Source organism: Triturus cristatus, chromosome 1_2 (genome assembly GCF_964204655.1).
Source record: "Triturus cristatus chromosome 1_2, aTriCri1.1, whole genome shotgun sequence".
Lineage (NCBI taxonomy): Eukaryota > Metazoa > Chordata > Amphibia > Caudata > Salamandridae > Triturus > Triturus cristatus.
The window spans coordinates 114,426,527-114,441,844 of NC_140580.1; the positions used below are offsets into that span (position 1 = coordinate 114,426,527).

Below are 15,318 nucleotides of genomic sequence, written 5' to 3' on the forward strand. Positions count from 1 at the left end.
CCTTCAAAATTCACTGAAAAAACCATAGGTTTTACAGAAGTTATAGTTAGGAATTAGCATTTAAAAACCTTAGAAATTCACTGAAAAAAACATAGCTTTCAGGGACGTTATAGTTAGTTGGACATTTGACTCATATAAAACCAAAGAAATTCGCCCGTTATAGTTAGTTGAGCTAACTATAACTCGCGCGCCCGCAATGCACTGGTGATGACGTCACATATTACATCACTCATGACATGGTCAGTGACATCACTGATGACATCACTGATGAAATCTCACATGTTTCAGCAAGTCTGTTCTTGCTTTCTTGTTTATAGTTTAAACCTTCTTAAAAGGGTAATGCACCTGCTGAAGAGATCATAGCATCCTGCAAAAATGTCAGGGTACAACCGTGGTACAATAACTCCTTTTGGTTAATGCACTTGTTAGGGTGATTTGTGTGCAGTGCTCAGTATAATAACAGTTTCGACCCTTCAAGCATAGAGACTTCAGGTACCTACTACTAACTACTGAGCAAAACTAACAGGTCACAATTGTGTATTTTATGAAGGTAGGTCAGTGGGTTACAGCTCAGGTTTCAGACATCCTTGTGCTTCTTCGGGGTTTGAAATGCTGATTGGTGTGGGCCACAGCCAGTAATTGCCAGATGCAATGAAGTTTGTAGCCGATGTTAAATTTGAGCAGGTGACGTCAAACATGCAGGAATTTAATGCAGGAAAAAAGGTACGAGATGTATTGTGAGTTGCGATTTTGGTAGGCAATAGCGCTGTTTTACAGCTTAAGGGAGGTGAGTTGACACCCCTGAGGTTCTACCCATCCTCAAAATATTGAACAATAATTTGAAGGTCTCAGCGGAAAACCGATTCTTTGTTTTTTTTTAAATATACAATTAACCTCACATGCCTAGAGTCTTTATTTAGGCACACCTATGCAGAGTAATTTTGTAAAGTTTGTGGCGTATTGTAGAAACTAGCTAGAAAAAGTGGTTTGATTTATTTTGCCTCAGGTACCATCATAAGTGGTAAGAGGTCACAGTCTAGTTGCAACTGTCCCTTATGCCGCCTGTCGATTTTTGCTTTATGTGCATACGTCTGTCATTTTTAAAATCTTCAAATAAGCCCAGCTACACGTGAATGTTTGCTCGGTTCTGTTATTTAATATACAAACCAAAGAGCACAAACCCGTTTTGAACTGTACTTGTGCTGGTCATCTATTTATTTACTTACCTTTATATAATTGTAAGAACTCCTCGGGTGTGTCCTTAAAACAGAACCTTTGTCCTGAATGTTTGCAGTCACTGCCCAGAATTTGCCTCCATGCAGGTAGGTGGTCTCTCGAGTTGGTACCCCTGGCTACTTCTTGTGTCCCACTCTTGTGCCCTCATTTTTTGTGTGCAGGAGGGCCCACGGCGAGAGCAGACAGACCCCCCACGGGTGAAGCCTGCGCCTGCCTGAGGGTGAAACACTGCGGGCCAGAATGGCACCATTGTGCCCGGCGGAGCCTGGCTGTGTTTGCAGATCAGTGAGTGGGTCGTCGGTGCCGGGCATTAACAAGTCCAGCTCGCCGTGCGAGCTTGATATATTCCGATGATACACCACTTAATGCCGGCCAACAAAAGGCCACTGGCCTCCCACTCGAACTTCTTAGTCGCGTGCGGGTGGGCGGAGTTGCACTTGCAGCCATAGATTCTTGCCGTCTCCTAAGACAGTGACTCCTTCTTTTTACATGGAGATGCTCGCCCTTCTTGCCCCCGCTGTGAATGTGTATGGGTGCCTGGTTCTAGTGCCCCTTTCTAACATGTCACCTCTCCTACCCATGTGCAGCTGAACAAGGAGAACAAGACCCTGAAGCGTATTAGCATGCTCTACATGGCCAAGCTGGGACCAGACATCATCACTGAGATCAAGATCGACGACGACTACCCCTCCGCCGACGCCCCCGACGCTCCGTGCACCGCCATTGGCTGCCAGCGGCAGAAGAAAGGTGGGTGTTTACGGCCAACCTGTGGCGCCTTCTTTAAATACGTGAACCGCAAAGTGAGGGTGCCCCCTCCTGTCTTAGTCTAAAAAACGAACACGTAAATATGTTGAAAAAGAGATTTAATACCAGCATGCGCACATATGCTACTTATTGGTTTGCATAGACATACCTATTGTTTAGAAAGCAATAAACAGAAATACCTTAACGCTGAATGTTATGAATTCGTCCTAGAGAAGTAGCTCGTACATCATGGGTTAAGGCATCCGCTGTGAAGGTGCCCAGTAAATCTCAGGGAATAGTAATGATGGCGAGATAACTCTGGTGGTTAATGCACTTGTCAGAGAGATCTGTGTTTTGTAAAGTCCCAGATTTGAATCAAAGTAGTAGAGATGGTAAATGTGTCTCCTGCAAAGCACATCATCTAACACGCAGATGACAGATTTTGATTTTATGTAGACAGTAAAGTGGGATACTGCTTTTAACACAGAGATCCTTTTGTTACCTGCAGTTCATAAATTGTAATCCTTGTAAAAGACCGAAGTGAGGTACGAAGGACATGTGAATCCTACACCTTGTAACCTTCACTGTCTCATGTAACTCATCTTGTACACTGATTTACTGTCAACGTATAATGTGTATGTTACCTGAAGTGCCCTGACACCTTGCATTGGGTTGCATAGCGCCATAAAATAAATAAAATAGAGCTATTTGTTATTTGTGTAACTACTGGGACAGACAAACACACCTGCCATTCTTACTGTGCATGCATCTCCAATATACAGGGACTAAACAAAGGGAAAAGCTGCCTCTCTTAAGTACCTGTTTAAGAGATAATAAGCTGTGTACCTTTGTTTCCCCTGTGTGGCATTTACATTTAAGTGTGACGTTCCAGGCCACCCCAGTCGAAATATTCAAACAAAAGGAGGCTTGATGGCCCCTTAACTTCGGCCCAGCTGGGGGTGAAAAAAAGCCCCCTCACCGCCTGCACGTTGCTGCTGGGAATCGAAAGCAGACAAAGTGCATGTGCTGCTGAACGTGTCCTGGTATCTGAAAATGACACCAGGACATGTTCAGCATATTTCTGTGGGGCCCAACTTCTTGGCAGGGGGGACAGCGTCCACCCTGTGAAAAGAGTGGGTGGACGCCATGTACCTGCGGGTACCCCCGACTTGTGACGGACACTAGTGGAAAAGACCTTCCTCCCATAGTTCTCTGTTTAACCCTGCCCATGCAGCCAGAGGCCACAAGAGAACTGTCCTCCAAGCCTGGGCAGTGGTTGAGCCGCATAGGGGCGCCTGCTTTCCAGCTAAGTGCGTTATCTGGTTTAAATTGACACACACAGGGCTGTTTCAAGGCATCTGAAAACACCTTCTTTCAGGAGCTCTAGTACAAAATAACGAAACATAGCTTCTTCCTTCTCTCGTTTTATTTAAAAAGATCATGCAACTGAAAGTGATTTTTTCGAGGTCTTCAGTATGTTGGCGGCAAACAACAGCATCCCAGAGTGATGTTGAAGCCGGAAGCACCCTTCCTACTTGCTGTAGCAATGATATCACCATAGCCATAGGCAGCCAAAACCATGTGGCATCTAGGGCACAAGTCCTAAACAAGCAGTTGCAATTTTATAGATCTCTCCTTTGCGAGAGTTTAAGCTATTGGCATTGTAAATGTCAATGCATTTTATTTATCTGTTTTGTTAAATAACACATAAATAAAAGGCATTGTCATTTACAATGCCAATTGCTCAAACTCTTGCAAATGTGAGACCCATTGTCCGGCCGCCATTGTCCTGGCCGCTCAGAAAGTGAAAGCGTGCATGGTGTGCTGAATGTTGCAGGAAAGCATGTCCTGCCTGCAGTAGGAGAAACTCATTAAAGAAAATAATGCTTACAGACTAAAAAAGACGTACTGTGTAAAATCCATAAAAGGGCCAGTCCTCATGGGAGGTTACAAATGAAGACAACAAGACTAACAAGCCTATTAATGAATCAGAAGCCAGCGTTTAGGAAGGACAATTACACAAGCCAGTAACAAATATGGGCGGGGAGTGGGCAGGGCTTCTATTCTGTACTCCAGTACTTCCCAGGCTCAACCTAAAAAAGAAGTGTAGGGACGAACCAAGTTAGGCAGTATACAAGTGAAATCGTGGTGCGTGACATCACACGTGGCTTCGCAGGTTGTGGCATCACAGGGAGTGGCATCAGATCTTAAGAACAAAGACAAAAGATTCACCTGGATACCTATATTAAAAAATGTAAGCTTCTCGCCCTCCTCATTCAATCAGCCTCCATTGATATTCTAAACAAATTACATTTGTGTCTCACACAGGTTTAGGAAAATACCAGTTTTTTAAATATAGTATACTCTATTGATCACTTTTGGGCAATTTAGTGGTATTAAAGGCGGGTCACCTTGAAGGACGTAAACTACCCATTTGGACCAATTTACCATGAACCCCGAATACCTTTCGAATATTGCCAATACATCCAGGAGGCAAATCAAGGATGCCCTTGGATTTGTAAGTTTGAGGAGGATGTCGTCTGCATATAGTGATATCTTGTCCTCCCATTCCAGAGACCATCTCATTCCGCGGATAGATCGGTCCTGCCTGACCCAGGCCACCAGTGGCTCTAACGCCAACGCAAAGAGGAGTGGAGACAGGGGGCAGTCCTGCCGAGTGCCCCTGCTGAGTTGGAAGTCTGGGGACTTGCGGTTGTTTACCACCACTCGGGCCATCGGGCCAGAGTATAGGAGGGGAATCCAGCTTATGAATTTCAGGCCGAATCACAATTTGCCTAAAACGGCGAACAGATAGGGCCACTCTACCATATCAAACGCCATGGTGGCGTCTAAAGATACTAGAGCCACCGGCTCCAGTATGGTAGACGTTCTACTCAGCACTCCATGTAGGCGACGTAGGTTAAGGGCCGTATTTCGATGTGGCATAAAGCCCGACTGGTCCGGGTGCATCAGAGTGGTGATAACTTTAATCAGGCGTGTTGCAAGTATTTTAGCCAGGACTTTGAGCTCCACAATTAGAAGTGATATTGGCCGATAGGAAGCGCAGCTAGTTCTGGGTTTGCCTTCTTTATATATATGACCACTATGTTAGCCACAAGCTGATCATATGGGAGCAGTCCCTTCTCTCTGCTCTCTGTTAAATGGAACGGATACAAGGGGCCAGTTGATAAGGCCTCAATTTAAACAATTCAGTGGGAATACTGTTGGGCCCTGTAGCTGTACCTGAATTCACACCCCTGATAGCCTGTGCCACCTCATCATCCGTCAGCGGGGAGTCCAGGTAGTCCCTGTTGTCATCTGAGAGCGTGGAGAGTTTTATATCCCGTATCATTTCAGCATTTCTGGCTTCAGAGTACCACCCGGTCATACAATATACCATGCGGTAGTAGTCCGCAAATGTGTCTGCTATTGCCTGTGGGTCTGTTATAAGACTAGAGCCCTTTCCCTGCACCTCTGGCACCAGCCTCGACACCCACTCGCGTCTGTCTAGCCACACGATCAGCTTTCCTGCTTTGTCTCCGAGCTCATAAACTCTACCTTGAACCTCTCTACTCTGCACCCTGGCTCTATCACTAGCAATGCTACGAAACTCGTCTTGCCTCAACTTCAGGAGGTGAAGGCCTTCAGGGGATACCGCCCGGGCCATGTCCTCTTCTGATTTCACCACTTCTTCTGCTCTTTCAAGCTCAGCCTGCCTCTCCCTCTTTTTTCCCGTTATTAGGGAGAGCGTTTCTCCCCGGATGACAGTTTTGTACGCCTCCCATAAGGACTGTGTAGAGTCGACCGAATCCTTGTTTTCTCGGAAATAGTTTTCCGTAGCTTTTACAATACTTTACCGGGTATTCAGGTCCTTCAAAAACCATGGGTTAATGGGCGCTACTCTACCCGGGCTCACGCATTCCCACTCCATTCTCAGCCACACAGGGGAATGATCTGAGATGCCTGACCCAGATGACGCATTTCCCGAATAGCATGGGCCTGCGCTGCCGGGACGAGAACATAGTCTATACGTGACTGACTGTGATGCACTCCTGATATGTGTGTGAATTGCGTTCTGTCTGGGTTACATGTTCTCCAGCATTCCACCAACCCCATTGTGTCCACGAAGTCAGATAGCCACCTCTGAGCGGGTCTGATTACATGAGGAGGATGTCGGTCTAGTTCCCCAGCCATCACTGCATTGAAGTCACCTTTCAATATCAGGACTCCCAGTGGAAGTGTCAAGAAAATCGAGCCCAGGTGGTTAAACGTTTCCATCTGTAGGCCGGGTGGGACATATATCGAGACGAACGTGGCTGTCTTCTCTTCCCATTGGCCCGAAACCCCTATATATCTACCCCGTTTGTCTGTCCATGTGGCTTGTACTGTGGAAGGAAATTAATTTTTGATGAGTATGCCCGCCCCTCGTGATCCTGACGTGAATCCCACATGAGCTACCAGCTTATACCCTCCCCTATGCAAGGCCATGCATTTGTTTCCAATCAGGTGAGTTTCCTGTAAAAGGATCACTTCCAGTGCTTGTCTTCTGATAAATTGGTTGACCATGCCCCGCTTTATTTTATCCCCCAACCCGTTCACGTTCCAACTAAGCACTCTAATCCCCGACCCCTGCCTATCGCCCATCATCTTGTCTCTGTAGAAGTCGCTTTAGCACTGCTTTCTCCTCTGACGGTACCGAAGAACTCAAGGTTACCAACAATTCAAATTCAAAGTTAAAAAATAATTCACACCCTTCCCAACTCCCCCCTCCCTGCACCCCTGCTTGTGGCATTCGCCCATGCCCAACTGGCAGAGTGCCTGTCACCCTACACACTAAAACTACTTAGTAACTAAAGGTAGTAAAGAGGAGGAAGCCAGCTCTCCGCCCCCCCCCCCCCCAACCCGGACCAATACAAACAAATTGTCCCTTGAAGATCACAATATGCATCTAGGAAGCGCATTCTTATGGAGAGAGTCTTATGTCCAACCACGGGGTCTATCACCCCTGTACCTGAGAATGACTAGTCAGTCTGTAGGCATATTCGCCGGGTCTCACTCCCGCTCGTGCGCCACCTGGTCTCCACCTCGATTCCTTGTCCCAAATCCTCCAGGGAGACGACTGTCCAGCCAGTCTGACTCCACTTCAGGATTGTCAATAAAAACCACGCCTTCCCTTCAACCTCTACTCAGGAACATCATGGCGTACTTAATTCCTTTGTCCCTGAGTTTTTTCTGGACCGCGAGGAAGTTCCTGCATTGCCTCTGCACCAGCTGCGTGAAGTCAGAAAAGAAAGGGAGGGTGGCATTCTCATAGCGCAAGGGGGGGTCCTGCTCGGGCCGCCTGCAGGATGGATAGCATCTCTGTCTCTAAAGTTTAGGACCCGTGCAATCATCGGACGCGGGGGCGCACCGGGCTTTGGTCGTCCACCTGGGACCCTGTGTGCACGTTCTATAGTGAAGAAGTTACCCAGTCCCTTGGGCTTAAGGTGTGTCAGAATAAGTTCCTCTAATAACAGGTCAGGGCCTGGACCTTCCGATTTTTTCCGGCACTCCCAGGATGCAGATATTGTTGCGCCTTGACCTCCCTTCCTATTCGTCTAACTTGCGTTCGGCTGTTTTATAGAAAGACTTAAGATCGCGTACTTCCTGTTGGAGCTGTGACACATCATCCGTCAGACTGGCCGTTTTGATGTCTAGGGATTTGACTTTTTCATTGACCTTGGTGAGATCCGCTCTAATGAGGTTCACTTCTATGGAGACCGTGTCCAATTTCTGTTCTAGAGACTCAATTTTTTGCCCTAGGGATGACGTAACCCCATCTATGGCCGCCATAACATCATGTAAGGTCAAGTCCGAAGTGGGGCTCGTGGAATCCCCCCCCCCCCCCCCCCCCCCCACCGTGAGGGTGTGCCATTGATCAGTTGGTGAACCCTTGGTGAGGATGTAGCGATCCAATTTGTTGGTCTGGACTTGCCTCATCCCCTTGGTCGTCCTAGGCTGATGTTTGTCGACGTCCGGTTTAGTCGCCATCTGTTCGTCAGTTCGCAAGTCTCTCCTGTGGTGCCTTCCCCGGAACCCTGTCGCGGAGAGCAGATTCTTGGTATGCGCACTGAGGGCCGTCAGCAAGAATGCAGTCCGGTGGGAGTAGCCAGTCAGATAGTCCCCGGGGGAGCCCACAGTCAGCTAAAATATCAGTGCGGGGGGCACCTTCTATCACTCCGGCTCGCCCTTTAGTGCCCGGGGTTGCGATTGTAGTCGTTCCAACACTACTCCTCACAGACTTGCCCCTACTTCAATGGTGAATAATTGGGCGGGGCAGGGGGGCCGCTCATCACAGGCCTTGACAGGCACTCTCCCGCTGTGATAGACTCCAATTCCCTTTCCCTGCCCCCGTTCCGGAGTCACTGCCCTCCGGCCTATATGTTCAAATTCTGCCCTTCGCGGCAATAAATTAGTCACAAGGGGTCACCTCCTCCACTGGGTCCTGCCGTCAGCCTGCCACTTCCAGAGAGGCAGTGCGATGGCTGCCGGTCGTCCGGTGCTTTCCTGTGGGATGTGGAAGCCACTGGTTTGACTTATAGGTTTAAGTGCAGTGACCTCAGATATAAGAAAACTTGTGTCTGTCGTAAGTGGTGCTAGCACCAGCTTACACAGGCTGCAATGGCAGGCTGGTAGTCACAATTTGAGTGGTCTCCCATGGGTGGCATAATACATGCTTCAGCCCATGTGGGACCCCTGGTGTACTGGGGTAACTTAGTACCATATTTTAGGGACTATCATGGCACTCCAGCAGCCAATCTGGGGTTTACCTAAGTACTTACCACGATCCAATTAAGGGAAGAAGCAGAGAGACTGGGGTCCTGATTAGCAGGATCCCTGTCAGACTAGTCAGAAAAACATAATTACACCAGCAAAAAGTGGGCGTAACCATGAAAGCAGATCGTACTTTCCTGTTACATTTTAGGTCCTACACACTTCAAACACCGCGAATTAAAGGATGTCCAGAAACAAATCGTGTACCTTTGCAAGTGAAATTGACTAACACTGAACACCGTTTTAGAGCAAGTGACTGTGATTGGTTCTCAGTACAGGGTTACATAGGTTGTTAACTGGTGTAGTGTGGGCATTGTTATAAAAAGCACTGGTACACTGATACCTTTGCATTGGAAATGCCCCCATTGTCTCTTCTTGAACGAGAAAAAAAAGTGATCTTTTTTAGCGTGTGTTGTGCTGCGGTTTGGCATGCAAGGTAGAACTTTCTTCCTTTAGAGAAATGTAGAAAAATCCGTCCCCCTGTTGAAAATGTTCTCAATTACATGGAAAAGGTTCAGTACTCTAGGCATCACACTGAGAAAGCTCAGGCAGATGGAGTGCATAAGGAAATATTAATTGAGGAGAAATTTCTTGCTCTCAGCCTCTGTTGTAGTGTGAAATGCCCCCATAATGTGCTGCAGTGTGGTGTGTAGGCAATAGGTGTGATTCTTGTCTTCAGCACACTATAGTGAATGAACACCACCTTAAAATCCCTTTGCCTTTTCTTATCACAGAGCTGAGAGACCAATGTTTTTCTGTTCAAGAAGAGAAGAAGAATTTAGCCATCGAGCTGGAGACCCTGAGGACCAAGCTCATTGATGAGATCGGAGAGGTAGGTATCCAGTTTGATTACTTTTTCCTCTCTGTGTTTCAACTTCTTTCAACATTTATTGAATCACAGGCAGCCTTTGTCTGTTGGCTAATTTGTGACTTTGGAGACCTACCTTCTAACTGTACTTTACCAGAATTTGTGTAACCCATTCCTGCTGCAAATCACATCCTCTACCTGTTTCTTGCTTCTCTTGTATTGAACATTGGGAGTGCTTGGAAACAGGGAGAGGGACATCTAGCAACAGGCACTGCTGACTTTAAAAAACATTTACTTTCACGTTGATGTTTGTCTCCCTGTTTCGCCAACTTTAGGTGAATAAAATAAAGCAAGAAAACATTGTTCTTTCCAAAGAAGTCCGTGACCAGAGAAAGCTCCTAAACAAATGCAATCGAGGTATTGTTGGGTCTTCACTGTATCCCGTTCAGTAGCCAGACTTGCTGTAGTTGATATTCTGCAGTAGTATCTTGTCAGGCCACGTATGCTGTTGTCTTCCAATGCATGTCAACACTTCATATGTTCCACAGTGTATCTCTCTTGTTCTCACCTTGGCTTGTGCTGCAGCGAGGGGTTGAGTGTGTGTTGGCGGGAGAGGGGAGGAGGGATGATGGGCGGGAAATTGCTACTCCATGTCCAGGCTATGAAAGACTTGGCATAAGTGAATCAATGTGATCTTTTGCTGGAAACTTTTTTATCCAGGTCCAACACCATTCTTGAAAGATTGTGCTTTCTGTTCTAGAGGACAAAAAATTAACATTAGTGAAAAGTCAGGGAAGAGAAGTGGTCAGTTCCCAATATAGAAATCTTTTGCAGTTCCTCAACATAAATAACAAAAAATATGTGCAATTTTAAGTGCCTAATTAATGTTGGCGAGATTCGGGCATTAATGTTTACTCAGCCGAGAAACTGATCTTCAAGGTAAGGAAGGTGGTGTAGAGTCAAGTCCTTTTCTTTTCTAGGCCGCTACTTAGAGATATTATTTTCCTTGTAAATCCCGGTGCATAAAGTCCCAGGAGTTGGTTATGGTCAGGTGGGTGTGGTCACATCTTGTTCGGGGTTTTTCTTACAGAGAACGTCTTTTGTAGATGCCTAATACTGGCTCGCAGCCGAAAACCTAATTTTTAAGTGCAGTATGTTCTACTGAGGCAGAGGGTCTCAATGTTGATGCCGCATGGAAAGCTGCTCGTGGTTGTGTGATTCGCATTGTGGAAGTGTGGTTGATAGAAATAGAGAGTGCAGGAGAGGAAGCAATGGGAGGAATTGAAGATCAGCTTGAGAAAATTGTACACCTCTTGCAACATAAGTAGTTCTCCATTTGGGGTATGATTTTATTAACCTGTACGTTTTCAGCCTGGGGTTAGCCAGTGATCCGCACGCAGCATGATGTTGAGATTAAATACTTCTTAAAGTCACCCACAGCCCTGAATTGAGAGTTTTCACCCCAGTATCAGGGCATGGCGTAGCAAATTGTAAGTGCAAACAATCACTTGAGAAAACCTATCTTTTACAGTTTTTTCTGCTGTTGGATAGATGCAGTCTTTTAGGGAAGAAAAACAGAAAAATTCTACTCAAGTTGAGGCCGTTAAAATAGGGTGCCCGCTGTCTCACTCACTTAGTACTTCTTCCTGGACACCTTCACACACTGCCAAAGAACACACCTTCCACAGTTTGAAGACTACTTTTCTAGGGTAAATATGGGGCGAGGTGAGTGGGTAGTATTTATTTATTTATAAGTTTTATATAGCGCTAGCTAGACCCAAGGGTATCGGAGCGCTTGACACAGCATAATGTAGCATAACATAGGATGCAAAAAATAAGCATAACTTTTTAGACAGCATAAATTAAAGGGGTGAATGACATGTTAGATAGTTAAAACAATCAAATAACTAACTATCACTGATGGTTGATTTATGAGGAGAGTGGGCTATTGAAGCTGAGTTCAGTTGGCTCAAGCGGTAAAATATTTGTTGAGGAGAATGAGTTTCAGGTCCCTTTTAAAGTAGGAGAAGAAAGGGTTGCATCGGAGGTCTCCAGGGAGTGCGTTCCAAATCCTGGGTATATTTCCAGGAAAAGAGCAAGTCTGGGTGGTTTCCTTTTCAGTTTCGTAGGAATGAGAAGAAGTGAGTTGGATCTTCTCAGAGTTCTGGCTGTTCCTGCTTCCATTAGTTTTCTGTTTAGATATTTGGGGGAATGTGTGTGAAGGGCTTTGTGTGTGATGCAGGCTGTCTTGTACATACATCTTCCTTCAATGGGAAGCCAGTTGAGGGACTTGAGGGCTGATGGTATGTGTACAAAATATTAAACACCTGTTATGAGCTGGGCTGCCATGTTTAGGACTGACTTTAGGGGGGCTAAGTGAGTTTTCGACGTCCCTGCGAAGATGGCATTCCCTTAGTCCAATTTAGAGAGGACTAGGGATTGTACTACTGTCTTGAAATCATCAGGGGGAATGAAAGGTTTAATTTTCTTGAGGTGTTATAGTGTGTAAAGCTCTCCTTTGGCAGATTTTTTGATGTGATAATTTATTGACAAGTTCTTGTGCAGGGTGATGCCTAAGTACTTTTCTAAGTCGGACAGGGCAGGGAGCAATTTAAGGCATCCAGGTTCTTGAGACAGTCTTGGATTGGTAGGTGGTTACTTTTTTTTTAGGGGAAAACAGTATTAATTCAGTTTTGTTCAGGTTCAACTCTAAGTGGTTTGAATTAAACCAAGTTTGTATCTTGGTTAGTATGGCACTGAGTTGTAGAATGTCACTGGGTGATTTGGTTTTGTAGTAGAGTTGTGCGTCATCTGCATATAGGTGATATTTGACTCCTGCTTGCTTCAGAATTATTGTAAGCGGTTCCATTAAGATATTGAAGCGGGAAGGGGAGAGAATAGAGCCTTGGGGTACAGCAAGCGTGACTCATGTGGGCTTGGAGAGACAAGAGGTGATTTAAATATGTTGGGATCGGTGTTGAAGGTAAGATGTGAAACATTTTAGTACAGTGCCTTTAATACCAGAGCACATCTTAAGTGTCTCAAGTAAAGCCAAGTGATTTATTTACAGTGTCTAAAGCCGCTGATAGGTCAAAAAGAATGAGAAAACGTTCTTCACCTCCGTCTAAGGCTCTGTTGATATCATCTGAAATATTGCGCATGCAGTTTCAGTGCACCAGCCTTTTCTGAATCCTGATTGGAAGGTGGTATGGAGGTTGAAATCACCTATATGTTTGATAAGTTGTTGGACAACACACTTCTCAATAGTTTTGGCTAGGATCTGAGGATTGGAAATAGGTCTGAGGTTGTTGAGATCGTAAGGGTCTGCCCCTGGTTTTTTGATTATGGGTGTGATTTGTCCTAGTTGGAGTGGGTCCTGTGCACAGCCTGAGGCGAGAGGTGAGTTAATGATTTTGTCCAGAAAGGGTCAATGATGTGGTTGAGATTTTGTACTGTTGTGTGTGGGAGGGGATCCGTAGTGTGGAAAGTAGGCTTTAAGTTTGCAATGATATTGAAGACTACTTTTTCATTCATGAGTTTGAAATCAGACCAATTGGCATTGTTTTTCAGTTGGGTTAAGTCACCGTTGTCCTTAGTATACTTTAGGTCCATTGGGTTATTAGTGAGCATAGTAGGGCAGGTTAGGAGGGAAGGCAGATTTGTGACTTGGATGAAGGCTTGATCAGTTTTCACCACTTTATCTGTGAAGAAGCTGGCAATTTCTTCGCAGCATTCATTGGTGGCTATTATTTTGTGTAGGGATGCCTGGGTGGCTTGTCTTTTAACACCGTTGAATTGCTCCCTGGGTCTATTCTTAGCATGGTCTAGTACACGGGTACTCGTAGTACGGCCCGTGGGCCGCCAGCGGCCCGGCAAGCCTTCCTTGGCGGCCCGCGGAGCTTGCAGACAATATACCTGTGTTCTTTTCTTTTTTTTAAAAGTGTCAGCAAACACTGCCGTTGCTGCAGCACAGACTCCGAGAGGGTGCCGGGCAATTCCAGCGATAGTAAGAGTGGAGCTGCGGGGGCGCTAAAAGGTCAAATACAACAAAGGCTTGTTAGCAAGTGCATGGTCTTTTAAAGACCTGTGAAGTACTCGGGTGCGGCTGTGTGTGTATGTGCCCGGGAGGCTGTCATAGCAGGGTCGGAAATGATTCTACTTCTTTCAAGCAACATATGCAATTTCTAGTGCCATTGATAAAGATTACATGTTCACATTTAGAACCTTTGTAGAAGACATTTATTAAGGGCCTAACATCAGATTTGTCCTATAAAATAACAAACACCCCCGCCCAGCATTCTTATGACTGAGGCACCAGCAAGGTGTATCCCATTTCACTCAGGCCATATGGATTCAAAACAATTAGCAATTCCCAACTCTCTGATTTACATTCCTCATTAGTGTACATGTTCATGACGTACGGAGCAATGTATACAGCAGACATGCCAACCCTCCCGATTCAGGCGGGAGACTACCGATTTCAAGGCTAGTCTCCCGCCTCCCGATTCCTGAATGCAAAAACCCGATTCCTCGGGGTTTCAGCAGACAGTGGGTTTGGTATTGTGTAACGTGCTAATTCTTCCAGCAATAGTCAGAGTGGTGATGCAGGGGCTCTAGAAGGGTGAAAAACCAACAAAGCCCCATTAACAAGCGAATGGTCTTTTAAAGACCTGTGAAGTACTGGGGGCGGCTGTGTGTGTCCCTTGGCTGCCACACAGGTGGGGGGTGGGTGGTATATGCACTGCCAGCAACCTGCCAGGCCAGTGAGTGCAGAACACTTGCATCACCTTCTCTCTGCCTGCCATTGCGCTCCATGCTTCTGAAAGGTAAGAAAAAAACGTGCATTTGCGTTTCAAATGTCCGATCCTGCAGCAGCACACTTCCAAGGCCCATACACGACAGTAACCCGATTCAAGGCCCCATTCTCCCGATTTGTTTTAAAAGAATCTCCCACTTTGCTCTTCTCTTCTGAAATGTTGGCATGTATGGTAATACAGTGATTAATAAATAAGCGCAACAGGAACCACCTGCACCAATAGACTACGCATTTTTCCATGGGTGCCACAGCCCGCCATCCAGTACAGTAATAAAAGGCCTTAATAGAAAGATTAGGCTACAATTCAATTATAAAGGTAGCGAGACAACGTTCCTCCGCGACATCAGTTTCTTCCGCAAGCTATGGATTCCTCATGCTGCGAGTATCCTGGCCCTATTCCAAGTGTCGTGGCGGTGAGGTGACAGAGGACAGCAGGGTGTGAAAGTGAGGTGACAGAGGGCAGCAGGGAGTGACAGCCGGGTGAGGTGACAGAGGGACGCAGGGAGTGAGAGCCGGGTGAGGTGACAGAGGGACGCAGGGAGTGAGAGCCGGGTGAGGTGACGGAGGGCAGCAGGGTGTGAGAGTGAGGTGACAGAGGGCAGCAGGGAGTGACAGCCGGGTAAGGTGACAGAGGGCAGCAGGGACTGAGCCAGATGAGGGGACAGAGGGTGACAGAGGGCAGTAGGGACTGAGAGACGGGTGAGGTGACAGAGGGGAGTAGGGTGTGAGAGCAGGGTGAGGTGGCAGAGGGCAGCAGGGAGTGAGAGCCGGGTGAGGTGACAGAGGGCAGCAGGGACTGAGAGCCAGGTGAGGTGACAAAGGGTTGCAGGGAGTGAGAGCCGGGTGAGGTGACAGAGGGCAGTAGGGAGTGAGAGCCGGGTAAGATGTGCATTAAGAGCCT

The 15,318-nt window shown here is 46.5% G+C and overlaps 1 protein-coding gene across 1 annotated transcript in view; it reads left to right on the top strand.

Annotated features, from left to right (window-relative positions):
- The window catches only part of SHTN1 (shootin 1), a 592,071-nt gene that overhangs the window by 284,160 nt on the left and 292,593 nt on the right, over window positions 1-15,318 (top strand). Inside the window, exons 5-7 of the mRNA XM_085603138.1 lie at window positions 1,824-1,983; window positions 9,528-9,625; window positions 9,937-10,018. Coding sequence (XP_085459264.1) covers window positions 1,824-1,983; window positions 9,528-9,625; window positions 9,937-10,018 — 340 coding nt within the window. The remainder of the gene's footprint in view (window positions 1-1,823; window positions 1,984-9,527; window positions 9,626-9,936; window positions 10,019-15,318) is intronic.